At 44.3% G+C, this 23,715-nt stretch overlaps 6 protein-coding genes across 9 annotated transcripts in view; 3 read left to right on the forward strand and 3 right to left on the reverse strand.

Annotated features, from left to right (window-relative positions):
• The window catches only part of LOC128305888 (nucleolar protein 4), a 289,274-nt gene that overhangs the window by 239,817 nt on the left and 25,742 nt on the right, over window positions 1-23,715 (forward strand). The window lies entirely within an intron of this gene.
• On the reverse strand, window positions 1,698-11,079 carry LOC128305262 (myb protein). Of its 3 annotated transcripts, none has more exons than XM_053042631.1 (8): window positions 8,842-11,079; window positions 8,616-8,765; window positions 5,393-6,307; window positions 4,719-4,991; window positions 4,338-4,555; window positions 3,967-4,267; window positions 3,153-3,266; window positions 1,698-3,059 (listed from the first exon to the last, which is right to left on the reverse strand). In XM_053042631.1, exons 1-8 carry the CDS (start codon window positions 8,929-8,931, stop codon window positions 2,931-2,933), a joined length of 2,190 nt encoding a protein of 729 aa, XP_052898591.1. In that variant the 5' UTR covers window positions 8,932-11,079; the 3' UTR covers window positions 1,698-2,930. The 3 variants fall into 3 exon arrangements, with proteins under 3 accessions (XP_052898591.1, XP_052898590.1, XP_052898592.1); XM_053042630.1 differs by having other exon boundaries at window positions 4,338-4,558; XM_053042632.1 differs by lacking the exon at window positions 4,719-4,991 and having other exon boundaries at window positions 4,338-4,558.
• On the forward strand, window positions 11,888-14,303 carry LOC128305264 (nucleolar protein 10). Its single transcript, XM_053042634.1, has 4 exons — window positions 11,888-12,014; window positions 12,082-13,208; window positions 13,278-13,940; window positions 14,006-14,303. Exons 1-4 carry the CDS (start codon window positions 11,949-11,951, stop codon window positions 14,247-14,249), a joined length of 2,100 nt encoding a protein of 699 aa, XP_052898594.1. The 5' UTR covers window positions 11,888-11,948; the 3' UTR covers window positions 14,250-14,303.
• LOC128305286 (deoxycytidylate deaminase) lies at window positions 14,380-15,042 on the reverse strand. The gene has a single exon (XM_053042661.1). It carries the CDS (start codon window positions 15,005-15,007, stop codon window positions 14,402-14,404), a length of 606 nt encoding a protein of 201 aa, XP_052898621.1. The 5' UTR covers window positions 15,008-15,042; the 3' UTR covers window positions 14,380-14,401.
• LOC128305278 (zinc finger protein 330 homolog) lies at window positions 15,160-16,790 on the forward strand. Its single transcript, XM_053042651.1, has 3 exons — window positions 15,160-15,393; window positions 15,463-16,010; window positions 16,076-16,790. The coding sequence occupies exons 1-3, from the start codon at window positions 15,260-15,262 to the stop codon at window positions 16,357-16,359; spliced, it is 966 nt and encodes a 321-aa protein (XP_052898611.1). The 5' UTR covers window positions 15,160-15,259; the 3' UTR covers window positions 16,360-16,790.
• LOC128305275 (COP9 signalosome complex subunit 6) lies at window positions 16,419-17,983 on the reverse strand. 2 transcript variants are annotated; one of them, XM_053042649.1, is made up of 5 exons: window positions 17,767-17,983; window positions 17,445-17,709; window positions 17,221-17,372; window positions 16,791-17,147; window positions 16,419-16,728 (listed from the first exon to the last, which is right to left on the reverse strand). In XM_053042649.1, the coding sequence occupies exons 1-5, from the start codon at window positions 17,893-17,895 to the stop codon at window positions 16,588-16,590; spliced, it is 1,044 nt and encodes a 347-aa protein (XP_052898609.1). In that variant the 5' UTR covers window positions 17,896-17,983; the 3' UTR covers window positions 16,419-16,587. The 2 variants fall into 2 exon arrangements, with proteins under 2 accessions (XP_052898609.1, XP_052898608.1); XM_053042648.1 differs by having other exon boundaries at window positions 17,445-17,983.

Below are 23,715 nucleotides of genomic sequence, written 5' to 3' on the forward strand. Positions count from 1 at the left end.
TATTGTGGAGCAAGCCATCAGCAGCACAGCCGAGCGAACAATTGGCCGCGTAACACGTAACCAGAGGAAGGAATGGTTTGATGATAAGTGCAGGCGAGCACTATCCGAGAAGAACAGACCCGGCAGAACGTGGAAAACTACAAACGACTGAGAAGACAGCAGACCCGACTCTTTCAGGAGAAGTAGCGCAGCTTTGAAGAGTCTGACGAGCAACTGATGCTATCTCAGCTGGGGGAAACTCGCCAGTTTTACAGGATGTTGAATGCGGTTTTACTCCCATGATCGCAAAGTGCCGCAACGTGGAGGGAGATATCCTGTCGGACGAGCGAGAGTTAATCGACAGGTGGAACTGCTACTTCGACGGACACCTGAACGGAGCAGATACAGCAAACACAGGACGAGGCACAGGAACCAGAATTGAGCAGCATAATGGCAGCCAACATGACGAAGACGAAGTGCCTCCGCCATCCTTGGACGAAGTCATCAGCGCCGTCAAACAGTTGAAATTTAATAAGTCAGCTGGCAGCGATGGACTGGTGGCAGAACTGTTCTAGATGGGGCCGGAGAGGCTTGCCGTTATCATGCATAGGCTGATCCTAAGGATTTGGGACGAGGAAGAATTACCGGACGAGTGGAAACTGGGTGTCATACACCCAGTCTACAAAAAGGGCGACAGATTAGACTATGTTAACTTCCGAGCCATCACAGTCCTTAATGCCGCCTATAAGATCCTGTCCCGCATACTCTTCTGCAGACTTGCGCCCCTTGCTACAGATTTCGTCGGAAACTACCAGGCTGGATTTGTTGGAGGCAAATCGACCACCGACCAAATCTTTACTCTTCGGCAGATCCTCCAGATGTGCCGAGAGCACCAGATCCCTACGCACTACCTGTTCATAGACTTCAAGGCGGCCTACGATACCATAGATCGGACAGAGCTATGGAACACCATGCAGCAGTACGGATTCCCTGGGAAGCTGGTACGGCTGTTGAGGGCCACTATGGATGGGGTGCAGTGCAAGGTGAGGGTGTCGAACATGCTGTCGGAATCGTTCGAATCTCACCGGGGTCTGAGGCAAGGAGACGGAGACGGACTCTCCTGTTTGCTGTTCAACATCGCTCTGGAAGGTGTCATGCGAAGCGCGGGCTTCGACATCAGGGGCACGATTTTTACCCGCTCTCTCCAACTCCTAGGTTTCGCGGATGATATCGACATCATCGGACGGACATCTGCGGCGGTGCGATCTGCGAGGCGTACACCCAACTGAAACGCGAGGCCGCTAGGATTGGATTGAGATCCAGAAGGCTCCAGCAACAAACGAAATGCACGATGTATCGCACACTGATACTGATGAGGATGCCGGACTCATGCCCCAACAGGAAGATGCTCGCCAGTGGCCCGTTCGGCACGAGGCGCAGAGGAGCGCAGCGAGTTCGATGGCTGGATCAAGTGGAGCAAGACCTGTCTGAGATTGGGTGCAGCCGGGGGTGACGGAATGCAGCCTTGGACCGGGTTTCCTGGAAACGGATTGGTGTCTTGGCCATGTCAGCACGACGTGCTCAACTGTGAGCGGGCCAAGAAGAAGAAGTGAATGATAACCTGTCGAGATTCGTCGATAAAAGCTGGGTTTCGGATGGGGTGGATTCGGGGGAGAAATTAATAGCTTCCCCCCATTTAGTGGTGGAATAGATTTGTTGTTTGATTATGCAATTACTTTATTTCTTTCCCTCGTCTTACTTTAAATTACATCAAAAAAGAAAAAAAATTGCCCTGATACAACACTTTACCAATATTGTATTAAATAAACTTGCATACGTATACACGTTATTACTGTATATGAGCAACTATAAGATACATTTATCAAAAATATCTACTTCTTTTGACCGGGTGTTTTTGTTTCGCATGTATCGCTTCTATAATTTATATGTTCTCAACTATATAACGTATCTTTCCATCATCCTTATGACTCATCTGAGAACTTACCATGCTTAACATTTTTAAAACATTTTTCTGTCGTTTGAACATACGCGTTGCTATGTGTGTGTGTGTGTTAAACATTGTAAAAATAGAACTGTTCACTGCGGTCGTCAAATGGTTGTAAATAATGCGAATTAAAAAAGAAATAAATGTTCTCCAAAAGATAGTTTCAACCCTACGAAACGTGTGTACATGAAACAACCAAAGAGAATGAAGGAAAAACGATTTTACATACAAAAGTCATAACAAAAATTACCTTCCTTAGTGTGTTAAACTTAAATTTATCGATCTGTTTCAAATTTTCTGTCCAAACAAGTTAATCAGAATAAAGCTACGAGAGTAACTCTTCGATCATGACACCCCCTTTTTTGTTTAAGGAATCTCTAAGGTGCCTTTTCATTATGCAAGTGAGCATAAAGAAAGAAGCGACAAAATATATGTGTATATAAAAATGCTTCAAAATATGTTATGTGCAATAATTAATGTTTTTCTTTCCCCATACGAACATTTTGCTGTACGGCGAAAAATGTTAGTTAGCTTCTTATCTAGAGGTGAGGTTTTTGGTTAGTTTGGAACGCTTACAATTCTACTTTTGTGTGCCTCTACGAAAATTCTAACTGGGAGCTTACGTAAGAGCGATGTCACATTTTTGCTGAAAGTTGCCAGTGGGAGAATGCGTTCCAGTTGCAACCCATATGGGTATGCGTACATTCCGCGATCCGTATATGCTAGAGATTGTTGAACATATTTTACCTTACTTAGTTTGCTTACTCAAAATAATGCTTCAAATCGTTACACCTAACGCACATGCTTTGCTGTCTTACTTCGCTAGTGGTTCAAGAGCACCGATCCTACCCATTTAAATTGATAGCTTTTGCACAAAAAAATAAGGGAGAACACGTGCGCGACCTGGTGTCGGGCCGTGTTTCGAGCTAGCAGCATGTTGCACCATCTATTTGTAAAAGTTCAACGATCGCGGCTGAAGCGATGTCTTTTTCAAGCAACCGTGTGCTTGCTGCGAAACGATCATATGATCGCGTGTTTTGCCGCACGCATACTTCTCCCACTTTGGATCGACGAGCTGGAAACAAACACATTAAAATAGAAATAGAATCAGTATAAAACACGCATTTCCACATTATGATAACACATAACAGAATTCCACAAAACCTACCACCGGTGAATTTATGTTAGACTTGTTAGAATCCTTTGCATCGCCATCCAGTAACAGTTGATCGCGTAATGACGGCGAAAGGGTCACGCCCGAGTCCGAAATAAGGGATTTACTCTGGGGGGAGGGCACACACGAGCAAATAAAACCATTTGTTAATATTCAAAACAACCTAACCTAGCCAAAAATAACCATCGGGAGGAACAGAAAATAGTTTAGCGGCAAGAAAGACAACAAATCAGGATCAACAAACAGGCTTTCAAATGATCGAAGTGACAAAACCCAAAGACGAGCATTCCAAAGGCTTCAGACTCTGAATCAACCTTCCCGTTAATTCATAATTGATTCGTTAGTCGTCATTTCGGTAGGCTCATGCGTCATTAGTGCGCATTACACCCTTGCTTGTTGATCTGGTAAACCCTGTATTTAGCTGTTGTCTTGTATGTTATGCCGTATTCTAAGGCATAGATCTGTAAGAAACAGTATGTTTTTAGTAAGAAAGAATTCCGCAATAGCCCCTTGGAAATGGCCATTATCTCTGTCTTGTGTAGGTTTCTTCTTCTAGGAATTAGAAAACAATAGTAGTAGCTTACATTTATGATTTTTATCTGCTACTATTTCTCCTAGCAGGAGTTCAAATTGATTTTGAAAATTCCACTGTAGACCGTCAAAAAAAAAAAAAAAACAACACATCCACAAAAAACCGAACTCCCATTTCCCAATTGCAATTGATACTCAATGAATCCATACTTCTTGATCCACTAAGTCATGCCTACCTTATTTATAGCCACATAGCCAGAATGCACAGCAAACTTACCGGTGTTTCGGCGAAAAAGCTCATGTCGGAGTTTTCCCACTGATTTGTCAACATGGACGAAGTTGACGGTTTCTTCGCAATTCGCGGTGAAAGCTGACCACTTTGCGCCGGCACATTGTTTTCCTTCGCGTCAACTGACACAGGTGGAACGTTGTTGTTGACGACAGTTTTATTGTCCAACGATACGTCGCTACCGCTTGCCAGCGTTGACGAATTTTCGGCCGAGTTTTCCTTCGCCTGTTCCTGGTTCATGATTTCCGCAATGTCCTCGCCTATGCGAGCGGGACTCGGTGGAACATAGCTGTAACAAAGGGAAGGTGCTCGGTTAGCAGTCGCATTTGTGAGCCAAGCCTATAAATAATGAATCTTACATTTCCGAGCGCCGCTTTCCTAGTTCCGCCATCGCATTCTTGAACGGAGTCGGAGTGCGTGGTTCGACAACCGGTGCCTTTCCGGCTTCCTTTAGCGGTGTTTTAATCTTAGCATCATCTTCAGTTTCTCCTGCGCTTTTCTCGGGTTCCTGTTTCAATTCCACCTTTTCCGATACATCTTTTACTGGTACTGGCGTGCTTAATAGACTAGTGTCGTTCTGCTAGCGATAGAAATGAACGATAACCCATTTATTATTGACATGAACCACTTCATCTAGCAAGAATGTTCGTGTTAGGAACGGAAAAGCAGCACAAAATTTAAATAATAGACAAACAACACAAAAAGGTACAAAATGATAAAAAAGTGAAAAGAAAACATACTTTAACTGTAGCTCGTTTGACGGGCGTACTGGCGGGAAGCTGATCGAAGGATACGTTCAGGCTGGGAGAGTTTAAGAACTGGCTCGGTGAGAAAGGTAGCGGTTTGATCGGTGTAATGGACGGTGACAACAAGTGCATTTTCTCCGCACCAACACGATGATAACCGTTAGCGTCCTGGCCGGTGGTGTGAATATTGCCCTGTGCACCGCTTCCCCCATTACCAATCGTACCTTGTTGTACGGCATAGTGCTCCTGCATCGACAGTAGTTCGTGCTGTATAATAGTATGTACAGTGAAAGCATTGATGTTATGACGCAGTAACACAAGTACAGGACAATGTGGCAATGTGTGGTATTTTTCTTGCGAGTTGTTGCATTTGCATTTGCAGGTGTGCTAAGATGTTAGATGTCATATAAAGGGAAGGAATATAGTGCATGTTCTGATCCTGTACATCCCGCAAGTAACGACGATAAGAAACAAACATGGACATCGAAAATAAACTTAACATTAAAAAAGGATAACAAATTAACAAACATTTTAAGCCGAGTGACTCAATCCATACAGGTAAGCGTACGAATCGTATCTTTACGAAGACAATTGTTCATATAACCCAAAAAAATATTTCAAACAACAACAACGAAAAAAAAATCACCGCAATTGCAAATTAATCTTACCAATTCTTGATCATCTTTCAATTTGCGTTTTCTTCGCAGAATGTTCGGTGTAGTATGGCGTCCCTTCCGTTCCGACTGCTCCACCACGCCACTGTCCTCGTTTCGCGTCGCATTAATCAGCTCATGCAGATCGATGTGAGCGGGAAGATATTGCTGGCCACCGATCGCCATCGGATACCCACCTGCTCCGGCTGTCTGCGTTCCCTCAGTAATGTTGTTATTATTCGTCACATTACTCTCGCTGAGGAACTTCATATTTAGTCGCGTCGGATAGACTGGTTCGATGATATACTGCTTTTCCCGATCCGGCAGTGGGCGAATTAGGAAATCACCCTGCTCCGTCGATACGGCCACCTTGCCATCGATCTGTACCTCCTCGAGTGGTATTTCATCCTTAAACTTATGCTCATCAATCGAGGACTTTTTGCGACTGTTGCGTATGATGTTTTGCAAACTTTCGTGTGGTGGATAGCGCAACGATTTCGGTTTCTTTTCACCACCCTCCATTTCCATATCGACGTTTGGGCCTACTGATTGCTGCTGATAGTCGTGGTGCAGCAGTTGGTGTGGTTGGTGGGCCTGTGACGTTGAGATAAGCTTCACACGGCGGCGGGTCGCATCTGAGCCTTCGTACTTACGACGCATCGTCGAGTTCCAATGGTTTTTGATCGCATTGTCCGTCCGGCCCGGAAGTAGCTTGGCGATCTTTGCCCATTGGTTACCGTACTGTTTGTGCGCTTCGTAGATCATTTGATCCTCCTCGTCGGTCCAGGCGGTCTTTTTAATGTTCGGATTGAGATGGTTGTGCCATCGTTCGCGGCACTGCTTGCCAATGCGTCCGCGCAGATGCCGTGCGATGAGTGTCCACTTCTTAGGACCATACTTTGTGACCAAGGCGACCACTTTGTCGTCCTCCTGAAATGGGTAGAAGAGAGAATTAGAATTGTGATAGAGGAAGATTATTATCAGTAATAATCACTTTAAATTTTAAGACTTTAAAGCTATAATCTCCTAACATTTTCAGACGAGGGAAAAGGGCACAGAGCAGATTTTGAACGACATTTAGAACACATGTTTGTGTTTGGGATCGCCTACTAGCATTCACTTGATGGTCATGAACACAATGATATTCGCATACATTGATTCGAACAATTGATCATACAAGTATGATGAAAAGACAACATTCTTGAACTTCCGCCATTGAATTTCTTGGCTAATCATGTTATGGGCGGCCCGGAGGGATATTGATAGCGGAACCGGTCTTCGCACGACAGGATCGGTAAAAAATTCCATCCGAATAAATCCTTCGTACTTACCATCTAGCTACGGGTAAATAAAATCAAAGAAAGCCAAAAATGGCGGGCCTCTAAACCCTCTAAGGCCTCTAAAAGTTGTTGTGCCGCTTAGGAGGAGGATCATGTCATGAGAATGACACTGGACAATCCGGCAACTTAAAGTAACTTAACTCCACATTCCATCTTTTCATTTTTCGTAGTGAAAACATCGTGCAAACAGAAAATCGTAACCAAATCGGGGGCAATTAATAGTTTTGCTCCATCATTGCCTGCAGGATGTTCAGGCGCGTAACTGAAAGCGCCTTCTTCGCGTGCAGACAGGAACTCAACCTTAGCGCTTTCTGATCTTCCTTCTTTCCTCAACTTAAATTACTGTAATAATTCACTTCCGGCCATTGTTCTACTAGTGCTTTTGTGTCTTTTTTCTTATATCGTCCGTAGAGGGTATAAACATAATTCAACCCTTGTTGTTAAGACAATTGTACGTCCAGTACATATCATATCATTCAATAATATAGCAGAACGTTATGGCCATTCTTTTTGATAAAACCGAAAAAATAATCTTATAATAGCTCAGACTTTATGAATATCTCCACAACGGACAAACCATTCCTCCTGATTTTCCAAGTGCAATCGGTCATGGTTCGCTGAATGTAAATTACACATCAACCATTAGCCTTGTTTGTGTCAACAGGCAAATTTTACATGCTTTTTTTAAGGGCACCCTTCCACATTGTTCCGATTGGTTGGTTTAAACTCTCGCTTTTTTGTCTATGCAACGCTTCACCCAGTTATACCATTCTCTTTCTTTCGAAATATTGAGCTCCATGAAGCTGGGCCTTTGCCTTTTACTTTATGCAACATCAAGTTCTAATCTTCCCGATTCATCCTCCCGCATGAGCCACACCTCCGGGTGTATGTTACGATGATCATTTGTTCAACATTCCCGTATTAGCTCACGCCTTACACCTTAAACAACAATTCAAACCTGTACCCTTTTCTCCCTCTACACATAATTATACGCGAATGAAAAGCACCACCATACAACAGGCGTAATAGCCCATGGACACACCACCGCGCAACGGAAGTACAAGATCCAAAAGAACAATCGAAAAGGGGGAAAACTAGGAAATGAGATAAAACACTCCTTTAACCTTGGCGGTATATACGGGAATAGTTTCCCTTCGTTAGGAGGTTGTTTTTTATTCTCGAACAACATGTATCATTTTGATAGTGTGCAATTTCTTCCACTCCCGCTTCACCGGCATACGTAAACGCTTATAGACACTATTAAGTGAAGGAGTTTCTGCTCCTAAGCTTGCGACGTTACAAGCATGGATAATTTAAGGGTTTTTTTAAACTCTCGATCTTGATGAATGTTTTGTCCCTGGGTGCCTCAGTAGACCCCTTTTTTACGACTAAATTTAAATGGGTGCATTTCAAAGGTTTCAACATGTTTCTACATGTTGTGTCTTGTCTTGTTTTGCATTTTTTTGATTAGGAAAAATAGATTTAAAAAAGCTGCAAGGCGACATGAAATTGGATAAAATAATTGGTTTCTTGCTGCAACAAAGTGCGCGATTTATGCAGTACATTATATGAAGATTAAATTTTGATCCTCTAAAGTAAATGTTTCAGGTTTCCTGCTCCACGCGCGTGAACTTCAGCGTTAACAAAACCGCTGTTCGAAGCAATTTGTGTGACATCTGTTCATATTTCGTCGACCGACCGTGATCACGTGTCTTCAAAGATTGGTTTATCGGGTTCACTGCAAGCAGCTGCTTTGCGTGGCTTAGCACTTCTGCTCGGTAGGAAGATCAATTTCATGTGTTTTTTTCACGAGGATGTCTACATTGTCAGTTCTTCATTTGTACATTTGTGCTACTAAGGAATTTGGGATTTTTTTTAGGTGATCATAATCAACTAACCTCCTTCGTCCAGGGACCCTTTATCAGATCTGGATTCACTACTTTCGTCCAGCGTTGCTGACATTGGACGTCGGTACGATCCTTCAGCAACTTGGAGATGATATCCCACCGTTCACCGTACTGTTCCACAAGCTGTTTGAGGGCGGCATCCTTCAAGAAGAATTTAACACATAAGAGAGATAGTATTATAAGAACCCCATGGAATAGCTTGAAGCGGGCGCCTTACCTCGTGTTTAGTCCAGCGAGATTTTACGGACTTGTCTCCCTGCGAATGCTCCGAATTATCATCATCCGAGGTGTCCATTGTTCCAGACATGGTTGATAGTGCTGCCAAGGGATGTCCTTGTTTATTTCAACCGCACCAAAGTATGCAAAAGTTCAATCAACTCTCAAGTAGAGCAGCACAGACACGTACACGAAACGCACAAAGAGGATATATCTGCAATCCTTGCTGCACGCATACACATGCAAACAGGACCTGATCCTGTCCCCCTGGTACGCGGGATGACGATCCGCAGGGTCCTCAGTAGATAGGAGATCCCACTTCCGAAACTTCTCTATCGACGGGATGGCGCGCCGACGAAACAGCAACCTTCTTCGTTCTCCCTCGCACACGTTGATGTGTGCGTGTGTTAGTGCGTTCGTGTTATCCTTGTCTATTGTCTCGCCTTGCTTCTTGGCATATGCCGTGTGTTTAATAATTATTTCCACGGCAGATGTTTTGTTTCCGCTCACGCTCGATGCTCTCGGAGTGGTGCACGGTCGAGAGGCGCCCCTTATGTTTTCACTCGTTTCCCGTTTTTATTGTTCCCTCCCTTCTCTTTTATCCACATTCGAACCAGGCGAGCAATTTATCCTGCACCTAGGCAAATGCAATAATACACCGTCACTCTAGGGTGGTGATGTCAAGCATAAGGGTGCTTTTGTATTGCTATCTCCCCTCTAAGCGCCTCGCAGTCCTTCTCTTTCTCTCTTTCATTCACTTTGTCTCCGCCACTAGGATTTGATCGCACGTGTAAAGGGCCCTTCCTGTTTTCCCTTCCTTCTCGTTTGCTTATTCACCAACACATACGCGCACACACATACACAAACAGAGAAGGCCACACATCACTGGAGCGCACTGTCCCAAGAGAGGATCACGTTTGCATAACCTTTCTTTAGCCTACTTTAGAGACAATTTTAACCGGCGCATCGGTTGAACATGATAATTGATAGCGCAAGTACACTAGCCACCATGCGCACACACCTTTAACCGCACACATGCGCACGTATTCTCAGGCGCAAGGCAGCATAAGGTGGCTTTTACCTTGCTCCCTGTTTTCCAGCTTCACTTCGTTTTTCGGTCCACCACCCTTGGCGCTTGGCACTAGGGACACAGACTAATCGTCCCAGGAAGCGATTTGATGCGCAAAACGAACTTGAGTCCTGAATCCGAATGCGACCCGCGGCAAGAGGGTCGCACCGTTTCTTTGCTGTGTTCACAGCAAAACTACACCCCGTGTGTGGTGTGTACGCAAAAGCGCTTCAAAAACAGTGCTTACCAATAAGGGTAGCAAACAAGAACCACCCCTAGAGAAGCAAGGATAGCCTAACGCACACGGTACGAATCTACCCTCTGCTGTTGCTGCTGCTGCCGATTCCACAACACTGTTTACGTTCTTTTACCCTCGCTGAGGGTCTATTTTTGGGCCCCCGGACGGCAGTAGTGGAAGACTCCTTGCTGGAATGTCCCTTCACGTTGCTTGTGTGTGAAATGTTTCGCACTTGTCAGCACGATTTTTACTAGGCACGTAATCAAATAGAGCTCAGTTTTACGTGAACGGTTTTATTCAATTTGGATACGTTGCCGATGCGCCCCCATTAGGCTGGTGGGGGAAGCTCTCGAAAATGGTACGTACACCTCCGGTGCGCAAGTCTTCACGGTTTGATTCGTTAAAAACAATACATCCAAGTAGCCTGTTCCCTGTTGCCGCAACATAAACAAACAGAGCTCATCCACTTTCCGGTGGCGATTTCTTGACTAGACTGATAAAAAGTGGTACAGTACGGCACGCGGTACACAGGGCGAACACGAAACAGTAAACACACACGCACAGCGAAACGGAACCCAGAACAGGGACGGAAGCGCTTCAATTTTATCACTCGCTTGCAACACTTTTCACGATACGTTACTATCATTCACTGGCCCGCAATTGCATTCGGTGCGTTCTTCCTGGCACAGAAACACCTTCGAAACAGAATCACTTGAATTTTCATTCACGCAACCACACACTATTGGCAGCTGCTGGTGTGTGGCGTAGCAAGCAAACCGAACGCATCCATTTTCTGCATCTACGACAGAAATCCGTGGTTGTGCTCTGTCTTACACAGCGATTGTTGCACTAATCACTGCCAATTCGGTGTATTCTTCATTGCAAACGCATGTGCAATTGGCGCACTGGTGAAATGGTTGTGTAAAATAGATAATAAAATGGCTTGAACACTCAGGGAATGTCCCCGTCGTTACGCGTTTTGCGACCGTTTTCGCTTGCTTCGAAAAAGCCCAAGGTGGTTGAAAAGGGCCAGGTGGTGGTCGGTTGAGCCCTTTTGACGTTTTGTCTGTTGACAGATTGAGACCGCTGTGCGCGCATTTGAAAATAACGATGGATAAATTGTTGATATATTTTTGTTGTTGGTAATTAAATGTAATTTTGTACGTATTTGCCTCATTTCACAACTCTGTACCACTGAACATGATGAAAACAAAGCGAGAAATGGTCATTGTTGAAAACAGTTGACATTAAGCTGTAACAGCACGCGTTTGCGATTGTGTCACCTCTTGCATCGTAATCTTGCCCGTTTTGCGTCATCTTTCAAATGTCAAAAATCGATGAAAAACTGGTAAATTTAAATAACAAAAGGAAAGTTGATGAAACATATCATGTTACGACCGAGATTTTATTGTGCTGTGGTTTAGATTGCAGAATAAAACATGTAGTACTACACGCCTCTAGTGTCTGTTGTACGAGAAGGTGCATAAAGGAAGTAATAAAAAAATATCTAGACGATTGAAAAGTAGAATTTATCCCCCTTGAAATGTTGAAAATGTTCTGTTGATTTTTACGTCCTGCCCAATCGGACTCATGGAAAAATGACATTTATTTCATTTGGATACGGTTTCTCTCTTGTTTCTATTATGTGTTTACCTTGGGCGGATTGGAAAAGTGCTCTATACACCTTGGCCGGCGATCTGTTTACAATGTGCTTCGTCGTTTGACAGTATTGCTGCATGGCGGTCTGGAATAAACACAAGAACACATTTTGCGAGTGCATTTTGATGAAAATCGTTCGAAAATGTTAGTCACGGACATAAATAATGTTAAAATCTACAACCTAAGTGGAGGAAAATCCGTACCGCAGGTAAGTAAAGCGTGAAGCAACGATAATTGAGAATGTTGGATAATGCTTTACTTCATCCGTTTCACAGTGGCTTACCGATCGCAAACAGAAAAAGGCATCGAAGAAAAATGCGGACGGCGATCGACATATAGAGCTGATACAAGACTTCGACATGCCCGGTGTAGCGTCATGCATCTCCATCTCCCCCGATGGACAGTACATTTTAGCCACGGGGACTTACAAACCACGGGTGAAGTGTTTCGAAGTGAGCAATCTGTCGCTGAAGTTTGAACGATGCTTCGACTCGGAGGTGGAAAAGTTCGCCATTCTATCCGATGATTACAGCAAGCTTGCTTTCCTGCATGCGGATCGGTTTGTGGAGATACATGCCGCTGCCGGTCGACACTACCGACTCCGTATTCCAAAATTTGGCAGGGATTTAACTTATCACAAGCCAACGTGTGATCTACTGTTCGTTGGCACTTCGCCCGAAATCTATAGATTGAATATGGAACGCGGTCAGTTCTTGTTGCCCTACACAAGCGAAAGAGCCACTGCCATCGACAGTATCACCATCAATTCGGAACATCAGCTAATCTGCGTTGGAACGCAGGATGGAACGATCGAAGCGTGGGATTACCGTGATAAGAAATGTTGCGGCACGCTTGATGTTGCTGCAAACTTTCGAAATACAAACGGTGTTGTTGCTGCTACCGCTTTGGAATTTAAAAATGGTCTAACATTAGCGGCCGGCACTTCCACCGGACACGTGCTGCTGTTTGATATTCGGGCGCGCAATCCTATCGCGACGAAGGATCATCTTAATCAGCTGCCGATCAAAAAGATACGCTTTCAACCGGATCAAAATTCGGTGTACTCTCTCGATGCGGCTATGCTGAAGATTTGGGATGAAACATCATTGAAGCAAAAGGCCTGCATCGAGTCGCGTGGCAATTTCAACGATTTTGCCCACTTTCCCGGCAGTGGATTGTTTATGATTGCCCAGGAAGATATGAAAATGCTACCCTACTACATCCCAAGTGAAGGACCAGCCCCGAAATGGTGTTCGTTCTTGGACAATTTGGTCGAGGAAATTGCATCCGAGTCTGTACAGAATGTGTACGATGATTACAAGTTTGTCACGAAGCAGGAACTTGCAGATTTGAAGCTGGAGCATCTGGAGGGTACGCAAATGTTACGTGCATACATGCATGGGTACGTATCCTTGAGGATTTTTTATTAGTTGTACATTCATCGCAATGAAGCACCTTTTCTTCGTCATAGATTCTTTATCAACATCCGCCTGTACAATAAGGCTAAAGCGGTTTCGGATTCGTTTGCGTTCGATGGTTTCCGTAAGGACAAAATTCGTAAGCAGATTGAAGCTAGCCGCCCTGCTCGTCTTCAGCTGAAATCTGCCCTACCCAAGGTAAACCGGGAGCTCGCACAGCACCTTATCCAGGAGGAACACATGAGCAACACGAAACGTAGCGCCATTGCGAAGGGTTTGCTGGGAGACGATCGGTTCAAGCAGATGTTCGATAATCCCGACTTCGAGATCGATAAAGAGGCGGAAGATTATCGACTTCTCAGTGCGGTGCTGAAGCGTGCCGATCGTGATAAGGCAAGACGTAAGGAAAACGTCGTCGTTACGGCACTCGAGGAGGAGGAAGGCCAGAGCACGGACGATGATTTGTACAGTGAAAAGAGTGAAAGCGAAAAGGAAGAGGAGAAAGACGAGTCTGATGATGAAATGGAAGAAGATATTCCAGTGCTTGCAAAACCTAAAAATACAAAAGCAAACGAACGTCGAAATAAAGCTTCCAAGTGGAGTGTTCCAGTGAACCAGGAGGCGGATGGCGATGCAGAAACTAGCAAAAAAGTTTCCTTAACCATAGAGGCAGGTGCAAACTTTGACATCATACAACCGGCAAAGAAAATTCAATCGTAAGTATGAACTACCGTTGTAATGTTCCGGATATACTCTACAGTATCCCTACTTTTCGTTTCAGTGTCTCACTAGGTAAGCGTGTAAATAAGCTAGAACATGCAACCACAAGCGTACTGTTCCAGAATGGAGTTGGTAGACGGGAAATTACGTTCACAACCACGGGACGATCAAAGAGTGGTAAAAATGGTCTGGATCGCGAACGTGCACGGTATCAATCGGAGCTGAAAAAACACAAAGAAGAACGTCGGCAAGTCATACGTTCGGCCAAGGGAGTGATCAAAAAGACGATTGTAAAGAAACATTAAATACTTCTGTTAAAAGTATTGGATCAATTGTCACACAATAAACCGATACGAACGATGGGATTTAAAATTAATGGAGTAATTCTGTATTATTTTCAACTGAAAAGCACTTTAACGCCTATTCCGGAGTGGATAAAACCGAAACGATCGATAGATTAATGATCTTTTAGTGGTGCTCTTTCAGAGAGAGCCTGGCTGTCAATTGCGTCAGTTGTTCCGTTCTTTTTTGGGGTTGCAGGCACTTGATTCAAACTGTCCCAATCGATTTCGGTAAAATCGATCACTATCTGACTGTGGCGCGGTTTGTACTGTGTGTACCGAACACCGGCAGCATCAAACATTCTCTTTGCCGCGATCGTGTGCTCCTTATGCGCGTGCTTATCGCTCATATACACAACCTCCCGAATGGACGACTGGATGATAATTTTTGCACACTCGTTACAAGGAAACAAAGCCACATACATGGTGCAGTTCTTGACGTCCGTACTGTTTTTGTTCAGGATGGCGTTCACCTCCGCGTGGCATACGTACAGGTACTTCGTCTCGAGCGGATTGTCCGACGTTTTGGACCACGGAAACTCGTCATCACTGCAACCGGTGGGAAACCCGTTGTACCCGATACCGACCACCCGTTTGTCGTCGTTCACGATGCAGGCTCCAACCTGCGTAGATGGATCTTTGCTGCGCTTTGCCGCGAGGAAAGCCATCGCCATGAAGTACTCCGTCCAATCGATGGTATCTTTCCGCTTTTGGCTTGCCATTATCGGATTGTGAAATGTAGAGCAAGATGAGCTGTGCACGATCTGCGGGCGGATTGCAATCCCGCCAATCGGTACGTTTTGACAGAGTTCAGCTGTCAGCATACTCAAACGTCAGTCCGTGCGTTGTGTTGTGTTTTCGTCGTCGATTATGTTGGATAATGGTGGTGTGAAATAGTGCATTTATCAGTCTTGCTCGTCCTTCTTTGCCTCGAGCACCTGTTCAACATTCGACTCTCGCCCCATTAAGTCAGGATGCCGAAGAAAAAGACTGGCCAGCGAAAGAAGGCGGAGAAACAGAAGCTCCGGCAGAAGGAAATCCGCAACCGGGAATCTCAGCTACCGGAGCAACCATGCAACGTTGCAATGGATTGTGAGAAGTGTGGCAAGTATGTGTTTTTCCGTGGGTTATTCTGTCGACATTACGACAATGAAATTCTTTTCGTTCGTCTCCGCAGGAAACAGAAGTCCAGAGCATTCTGCTACTTCTGCCAAAGCCTTCAGAGACTGCCGATTTGTGCTCAGTGTGGGAAGCAGAAATGCATGCTCAAAACCGGTGACTGTGTGGTGAAGCATGCGGGTGTGTTTACCACCGGCCTACAGATGGTTGGTGCAATCTGTGACCATTGCGAGGCGTGGATATGCCATGGAAGAAAATGTCTCCAGTCGCATGCCTGCACCTGTCCGCTGATGGACGCGGTGTGCATCGAGTGCGAGCGAGGCGTATGGGATCACGGTGGGCGAATGTTTAAGTGCAGCTTCTGCAACAATTTCCTTTGCGAAGACGACCAGTTCGAACATCAGGCCTCGTGTCAGGTACTGGAGTCCGAATCGTACAAGTGCCAATCGTGCAACAAGCTGGGACAGTACTCGTGCTTACGATGCAAAACGTGCTACTGTGACGACCATATCCGCCGGAAAGGGTTCAAGTATGATAAGAACAAACCGATACCCTGTCCGAAGTGTAACTACGAGACAAGTCAAACGAAGGATCTCAGCATGTCGGGTAAGTAGAAGTGTTTGGCAGGCTGTTAGGAAGCTGTGCGTAACTTCGTGTTTTTTTCTCTCTAGTCCGCAGTCATAAGTATGGCCGCAAACGGCTTGATGACGATGGAGAGGATGATGATTATGCGTATGATGATGAGTACATGGCTTACCGCAGCAGTCACGATCATTACAACGAGGCTTCGGGAGATTCATCCGATGATGACTACGACGATGATGACGATGACGACGATGACGACGACGACGAAGACGATGATGATGACGAGGATGAGGAAGGCGAAGAGGAAGGCACCGAAGGAAAATCGGCCCAAGGAGCATCTTCAAGCACCTCGTCAAAGGCGCAAAAGTAGCGCCTGCATGATGTGACGTTAGTTTCTTTCTGCATTGCAAACCAAGGTAGCTCTTTAAAGCCACATTTCTTCTTGTTTATTGCATAGCAGATCTATACAAAAAGGTTTTGCAAGTGTTCTGAAGATGGACAGGATGTTTGTAATAAAAAAAGGGAGCGATGATTGAAACAAAGGGAATAAAAGGAACGGAAACTAAAAGTAAGCAGCTGAGAGCTGTGTGCTGGAGTATTAGAAGAAAATGCCCCTTAAGCGGCGTCCCATTGCTTGACGGTCGTAGAGAACGTTAAACTTATTTACCAGCTGATTCATATCGTTGGCTACCTTGGTTAAAGCTCCCAGGTATGTGATCAGTCCGACATCGTTGGATTGCTGTAAGGAGTTGAAGAGAAATTAGAATAAAACTGCACATGGTCATCTAGCTCGCTAGTTACCGTGTAAAAATCTTCCTTAAAAGAGGGATTCTGAACGATCGGTAGACGACGGCTAAGTGAGTAGGCCATTCGGAGTATCTCCTGGTTCGGTTTAAGCTGATCGTTTTCAACCGCCTTTATGTAAGCCAGTATGATCTTAACGCGGGAGTTCAACATTTTGATCGCATTGTATTGCGCGAGCAGATGCTCGGCTACGGTGGAGTTAGTGTCAGTCTCGTTATTGGACATGCGGGCCACATGATCGACACCGATGCGTTCCGCTTCCTCCGTTGCAAGTGTATAGACGAGCGGCACGAACAACATCATAGCCTCGCCCTGCACTATGTCGATCACAGATTCATACAGTGCAATTGGAAGCTGTGTAAAAAAACGGAGGTACAGATTAATCAAATTGTTTGATTGTTCTCCACTTCCCTATACCGTTTCTTACGTTCATGTTACGGTTAAGAGGATCCAGCAGTAACATCAAGGGACACTCGTTGATTTCGCAGATTTGTTTGTGAATGTTAATGTGTTTCTCCGACGGAATAGTGTCTGTCGTGTACCAGCCGAGAAAATCGAGATCACTAAACACTTGTTTATCTGTGTGCGAATGATAAAAAAGCATATTAGACAGGCTTGTTAACTTGAACTAACCAGAATTTGGATACTTACACTGCTCTTCCTTCACCTGATAATAATCCATAGCAATAATAACTACATCGTTCACTATATCGTACTTGAGCTCGAACGAATTCATCACCTCGATGTTACGTCCCTTCTGCTTTCCAATAAGCGCCCCAAACACCAACGGCTTGCTGCTTCTCTGTGCCCGGGTACGTGTCCAGTGGTCAGCAATGTTCATAATCACGAGCGGATGCAGTGAACAGGTAACCGACGGGATCGTTGCACTGCTGGCCATCACATTTCTACCCTCCGACTGGATTGACACAGTCTTCCCGCTTGATCCACCGGCACTATCCATATCCGATACAACAGGCGGGGATGCAGCTTTCGAAGTAGATGCAATCATTGGCATCGCAGCCGATGCCGCCGATGATGTGCTGCCGGTAGCGGATGCACCCTCATTATCGATATCCATCTTCTCCTCCGTGGGTTGACTCATTGTGCTGGACAATCTGAGCTACGACTTATGTAAATTATTGTGTTATTTTCCGGATTTGTGACCAATGTCGTTGCTCAATGTTATGATGGTTTTCGTCCGTGTGCGAAGAAAATTGACATTGTTTTGGTATCTCGACTTTGTTTGACAATTGAGAAACACAATGAAACCGCAGTGGTACGACATAATGACGTACGATGTTCAGAATTTTCTCAAAAGTTTCGTCAAAAGCCGTGAAAAAAGCTTTTAACCAAATTAATGATAAGTTAAACATAAACTGATATTTTACAGAAAAGATATGAGATAAACTGCTTTTACGTTGTCAGTACTGGTTGCACAAGGTTAATAGATAACTCAGGATTGCAGAGTAGATTTCTCCGTAAACAAATTAGAGCTCAAAGCCGGTTCTGCTATCAAAACTCAGTTTGTGTAGGATGTTTGTGTATCACGGTGACAATTTTTAAAACGCTGTGTCGTAGTACATCGCTATTTGTGATATTGACTAGTATGATGTGAAGTTTTTATGTGTTTACTACATAAGCCGCCTCTGCTGTACAAGGATTTGTAGTTGGTAAGATGCTTGTCTAGAGACAGCGCTGAAGATCCCACAAATAACAATACATTTTAGCTTGTTGTTCAGTGAAGCATCCTTTTCCACATGCTTTCCTGTATCAACACAAGAAGATCCGTGTTTGATATCGTATGTCACAATTCCAGATCGTTCCATCTCGAGAATTTTCGATTGAGATAAAAAGCGGCACGCTATAAGTGACTCCAGTTCTCCACCGTCACGTGAATCTGTACCGATTAATCCGGATGAATGATAAATGGTAGAGCTGAAAAGCAGAAGTGTAAACAAACGGAAAGTGTGCGTGTATGTGCAGAATCCGCGGGCCGATTTCATTTCTCTGCACCAAACCGTTGGGGGAGAAGGTAGATGGATCCCAGCAAAAAAAAGTTCCATTCGGTGCAAATGATCCAAAGGTTGTACCCGTGCTACCGTTTCAGCCGTGCCATTCTTCGGAGCCAAGGGTAAGTGCTGTTTATTTCCAACCGTAATCCTTTTGTCTACAATGAAACGACCCTTCCGTACCGTGCCTATCATGCCGGCTGGGTGATGTCGAGCAGAAGCAGTTGATCCCGGCTGAGAGAAAAGACGGCGATGCATTTCCATGACAACAATGGAAAGCCTTGCATATGCACTGCAGCCGGACGGCCGTGGAATAAACATGAAGCGTATATGGTGATATTTCACGGATTATTATCGTCGTCATTATGGACACCAGTTTTAATCATCTAGCATATTTATACGGTTTGATACCTCGCTTTCTGTCGTTCCTCAATCCCGGGGGAGGATTTTCGATGCCTTGGTGTTGAATGGCGTCGATTCGAAATTTACCGAATGGTGTTGGTTTGCCCACCATTGGCACACAATGACAAATTGCTTTCCGTGCTCAAAACCATTCGGGAATCTATTTGGGGAATCGGTAACACTATGGCTTATTTGCTTTTCTCGTCCGGCAAACAAGTGGCTTATGCGGCCAAATCGCCCGGGAGGCACGGAACAGTTTATTGCGGTTTTAGACGGATAGTGTGCGGGGGATCTAATCGAAACCGGTGATATTAAAAAGGATTAAACTGCAATATGTTAGCCTATTTAGGACCCATTTAGAGAGGTTTTCTCTTCATTTTTTGTTGGTGATGCTTGTGGTTTGAGAGTGAGGATGATAAGTCAATTGCCAACCAGTTTATTGAATTGAGCAGGAGGATGAGGAGGATGAGGAGGAGGAAGTTGCGTGAAGTGGGTAAGGGTCGAATAGGGGAAGCAGCACGTGGTCGGTTGTATTTAATTGAACAAATCAGGATATCATTTGTCAGGAACAGCGTAAACGCCGGACGGGGTTTACCCTTCGCGTAAACTGTTAACCTGCTGTAACCATGAATATGTGGGCGAATTATTCTTTTTAGTTGAATTATAGGCTAGGACAATTTATAACCGCAGTTATCTACATATTTGAATAGTTCCGGCACTGAATGAACTTAGCTATGTTGAAGTAGTAAGTTACTTTTTGATGTCTTCTATTATCTCCACTTCAAAACAAACTCCTCACAAACTCTTTTACAATATCGCATAATGCTTCTGCAACACGACAACAATAACCCTGTCCGACATCAAAGATATCTCTCATATCCACAGGAGTCTTCCAGGATTAGGAAAAGGAACGTTACGTAAAAACTTACCGTACAAAAGAGAAAGAGAGAACACAAATGTTTCCTGCCCAGTCATGCTCGATATGTAATCCCTATTCATGCCAAGCGGAACAGACCGGTGCGTGAGGGAAAATATTTTGATCTGCAGCGGAGCGTTTAATTGAAGTGTAATTTAAATAACAATTAAAGCTTACGTCTTCTCATCTCACATACCTTGATGCAGTCAGGGTGAAAAGAGAAGAATGAGCAGGATGTGTCCTATTTTTAAACTGACCAATTCATATCCTGTGATCCGAGTAGCCATCGATTGTCGATGTGTGGACATTAATCCGATGTCGGATATCTCTTTCCCGCGTTCGCTTGCTTTTTCTACTTCTTAATCCAAATCATCGCCCATCGAAACTCATAAATGCACCGATGATAGTTATGCTACTGCCTTTATCCCGCGCTTATCCTTTTGGCGTTTGACAAGGGGTAGAAATTCCTTGGCGATTTGATTGTTCGCAGCGGGATGCAATCGTGATGCCCGATTTATGCAATAATCTTCTCTTTCCACAGTAAGCGTTCCTTACCCCGGTATGTCTGCGCTATATCTGTTCTTTCATTTGTCCGCAAAAATATGAATATGTAATACAAACCTTGCAGGGCCAGGGAGGCAAACATTAATTGTGTGGTATTGATGGTTAAATGTGAACTGAATCACGACTCCACCACCAGATAATATATGGAATGAATTTCTTTCGGAAACCATCACAGCAGGCCGTACTTCTCATCAGCTGTGCATGTTTAGTAGGTCGAAATGGTTGCGTCGAGTGAAGGTAATGGCGTTTTGGGTGAAGCATTAAACCGACTACTTGGGGAAACATTCGGGACGTCCGGAAGTGGTCGCGTTAATATCAAGGCCCTCCATCAACTTTTGAGCACATTGATCGATTTGCATGTACGTTATGAAGGAGAAAAGCTGCAGAATAAATTCATCCTGGAGAGTGCACCTTCGCAAACAGTATCAAGCGTCCCGGAAGAGGCGGTGTTTGTGAATAACATTTCAGGCGATGTTATAAATACGAAATTATCCAAGGGATCATTATCATCTTCTGAGAAGGAAGCTTCAAAACCTGCCCATAAAACCGTTGAAGATGGGTCAAATGCAAAGGGTAAGGAATCGCCATCGCCAAAAGAACAGCTATCGGAAAGCCTGGGTAGAAAGGAAGAAGATGCCCCAAGTATATTACAAACAGTTGAAGGAAATGGCAAAGCTGAACCGTTGGGCATGGAACAATATTCGAGGGAGGATGAACAGGAACAGCAGCATGATAGACCGCAGAATAATGTTGAAGACATCAAATCCACTTCCCACCAACGAAGCTCGGATTTCTTAGTCAAATCAACATCTTCTTCCGAAAAATCTAGTGATCTTCACACGCAGAAACTTTCGCCTGCAAGCCGTACGCCGTCTAATGCAACTAAAAGTTCTAGAGTAAGTGTTGGAAAGAAGCAAAGCTCCTCTTCTACTGCAGCTGATAAGATATCTGCGAAAGATAACGCCACACAAACGGCAAACGAGTTCGAGGCCATTCTTGAAGGTTGTAGAAGCCATTTGGAAGCCGTAAAGGAGGAAGTCCTTTCATTGAAAACACGTTGTCAGTCCCAACACGAGGATACGTTGAAGCTGGCCGGTGGACTGGATAGCGTCGTGTATCGTGTCGGAACGCAGGAGTCCAAGGTGGAAAAGTTCGACACGGACATCCACTGTTTGGGTATGCTGGTATCGGAGTACGAAATTAACTTCCAAGGCATTGCAAAACATCTCGAACGGCATGACGTTAAGGTGCAGGAGTTTGAGCGTACATTCCAGCGAATAGACAAAGAACGGGACACTCTACGTGCGGATATCAGATCCATTAACGAGCAGGTTAACTATCTCACTACCGTGAAGGCAGACAAGGTGGATGTCCAAACGGAGCTAAATCGTCGTGCTCTTGTGACGGACATGCAGCAGCGCGTTCCGTATCCCATCTTCAACGATTCAGCTCGTGATCTTACGCGCACGGTAACACAGTTACGTGAAGAACAGCACGAGATGGATCAAAATCTTAAAACGGTCCAGTACGAGCTGGTTAAGGGTCTAGGAGCGAAGGCATCCGCGCAAGATGTCTCCCAGATACGGAAGCAGTTGGTCGCAGCATTGAGTCGTTGGCAGAAGGCGGAAAAGGATCAACAAGCACGTGCAGTGATCATGGGCGATACATCCTCGTCAGCGGTAACTGCAAACTGTGGAACTATGTCCACAGGTTCTGACATTAGTAAATGTTTGACGTGTGGCATCCAGACGACCCTGGAGGGGAGCCATCCCGTAGTGTCAGCTAAGTTTATCCCGGTGAGCAAAATCAAACATGGGGCACGTAATGCGGGCGGTATTCACACGAAATGTGTTCCACTGGAAAAGGTATTCCGAACGGGCAGCTTGGGAGTGGTAAAGAAAGCAACTCTGGACGAAAAGCGTGCAGAGCAGCAATGGAAATTGTAACAGTTGTTGCAAAAATTGGTTTAAAATTTTGACTGTGGAAGAAATTTTAATTGTTGTAAAGTATTGAGTAAAAAAATATTTGTTTATTAGCTGTCTCATAGGGAACATTCATTTATAACGTAACGGAGGTTAATGCTAGTGTTACTATTTGTTACATAGGGAGAAGAGGGGCGGTTGTCAACTTTTTGTTACGTAACATACAATAAGTTAAAACTTAGGTTCCCCATCATAGTGTATTTATGAAAACTGGCCTATGCAGTAGTCAAAATTCTCGGTATTGATACATTCTGATGTGCACTCAGATGTTGATTTTTGGAATCAGGTGTGTAGTGGTCGATCCACTTTACATCACATGTCGACACATAAAACAAACATTGCGCTTGAAGAGCTTTAAACAGCATCAGAATCCTCGTGCGTTTGAGCAAATGCGGCACCCAAAAAAATCTACATATACCCACATTGTTGTTCAAAATTGTAAAAACAATGCCTTTTGATGTAAATAATGTGTCTGCTATCTGATAGAACTTCAGTTTTTATCATTCAGCACCATTTAGTGCTCGGACTCTCGGATTCTCGGAAGAATGATACATTTTCGACAAGTACAACTTGCGGCATCGTGATCGATGCTTGTATACTTGCTGAAAATAGTTGAGTTTATGGGTTCCGCAATGCTTATAAAGCCACTTTAACCATATTTTTCACAACAAAATCTTTACGTTTTATTAGAACTCGAAATTTCTGATTTTCCAATGCGTTTTTTTTTCTTTAAAAAAAAAGATCGCTCAAAAATTGACGAAATAATCAAAAATCGACGATAGATCGTTGAAATGTTGAAAAACTGTCAATTTTTGCGTTACGTAATAATTGAATGAGCCCCATCATATACCAATTTATAAACAATATTATGTTCTTTGAAGAATTAAAGAAAGTAAGAAACACAATGAAATAAACGAATCTTTTTGTTAAGGGTTCAAGTTTCTTTATAGATCATCTAGTTGCGTCAGGACCTAAAAGACTAAAATCGTGTGCCGCGTTTTATTTACAACGTATCGGTACCCCATCTTGGTTAGGCTTTGTGTGCTAGG

Source organism: Anopheles moucheti, chromosome 3 (assembly GCF_943734755.1).
Source record: "Anopheles moucheti chromosome 3, idAnoMoucSN_F20_07, whole genome shotgun sequence".
NCBI lineage: Eukaryota > Metazoa > Arthropoda > Insecta > Diptera > Culicidae > Anopheles > Anopheles moucheti.

Excerpts from the sequence above, each read along its gene's own strand:
- LOC128305262 (XM_053042630.1), bottom strand. The coding sequence starts at position 8,931 with ATGTCTGGAACAATGGACACCTCGGATGATGATAATTCGGAGCATTCG. Across the intron at positions 4,268-4,337 it reads GGAAAGCGGCGCTCGGAAAT|CTATGTTCCACCGAGTCCCG; the intron begins GTAAGATTCATT and ends CCTTTGTTACAG. Across the intron at positions 3,060-3,152 it reads CTAACATAAATTCACCGGTG|CTCGTCGATCCAAAGTGGGA; the intron begins GTAGGTTTTGTG and ends GTTTGTTTCCAG.
- LOC128305264 (XM_053042634.1), top strand. The coding sequence starts at position 11,949 with ATGTTAGTCACGGACATAAATAATGTTAAAATCTACAACCTAAGTGGA. Across the intron at positions 12,015-12,081 it reads GAGGAAAATCCGTACCGCAG|TGGCTTACCGATCGCAAACA; the intron begins GTAAGTAAAGCG and ends TCCGTTTCACAG. Across the intron at positions 13,209-13,277 it reads TTACGTGCATACATGCATGG|ATTCTTTATCAACATCCGCC; the intron begins GTACGTATCCTT and ends TCTTCGTCATAG.
- LOC128305286 (XM_053042661.1), bottom strand. The coding sequence starts at position 15,007 with ATGGCAAGCCAAAAGCGGAAAGATACCATCGATTGGACGGAGTACTTC.
- LOC128305278 (XM_053042651.1), top strand. The coding sequence starts at position 15,260 with ATGCCGAAGAAAAAGACTGGCCAGCGAAAGAAGGCGGAGAAACAGAAG. Across the intron at positions 15,394-15,462 it reads GATTGTGAGAAGTGTGGCAA|GAAACAGAAGTCCAGAGCAT; the intron begins GTATGTGTTTTT and ends TCGTCTCCGCAG. Across the intron at positions 16,011-16,075 it reads GAAGGATCTCAGCATGTCGG|TCCGCAGTCATAAGTATGGC; the intron begins GTAAGTAGAAGT and ends TTTTCTCTCTAG.
- LOC128305275 (XM_053042648.1), bottom strand. The coding sequence starts at position 17,895 with ATGAGTCAACCCACGGAGGAGAAGATGGATATCGATAATGAGGGTGCA. Across the intron at positions 17,373-17,444 it reads TCAGGTGAAGGAAGAGCAGT|ATAAACAAGTGTTTAGTGAT; the intron begins GTAAGTATCCAA and ends ATTCGCACACAG. Across the intron at positions 16,729-16,790 it reads TTAAGGAAGATTTTTACACG|CAATCCAACGATGTCGGACT; the intron begins GTAACTAGCGAG and ends AACTCCTTACAG.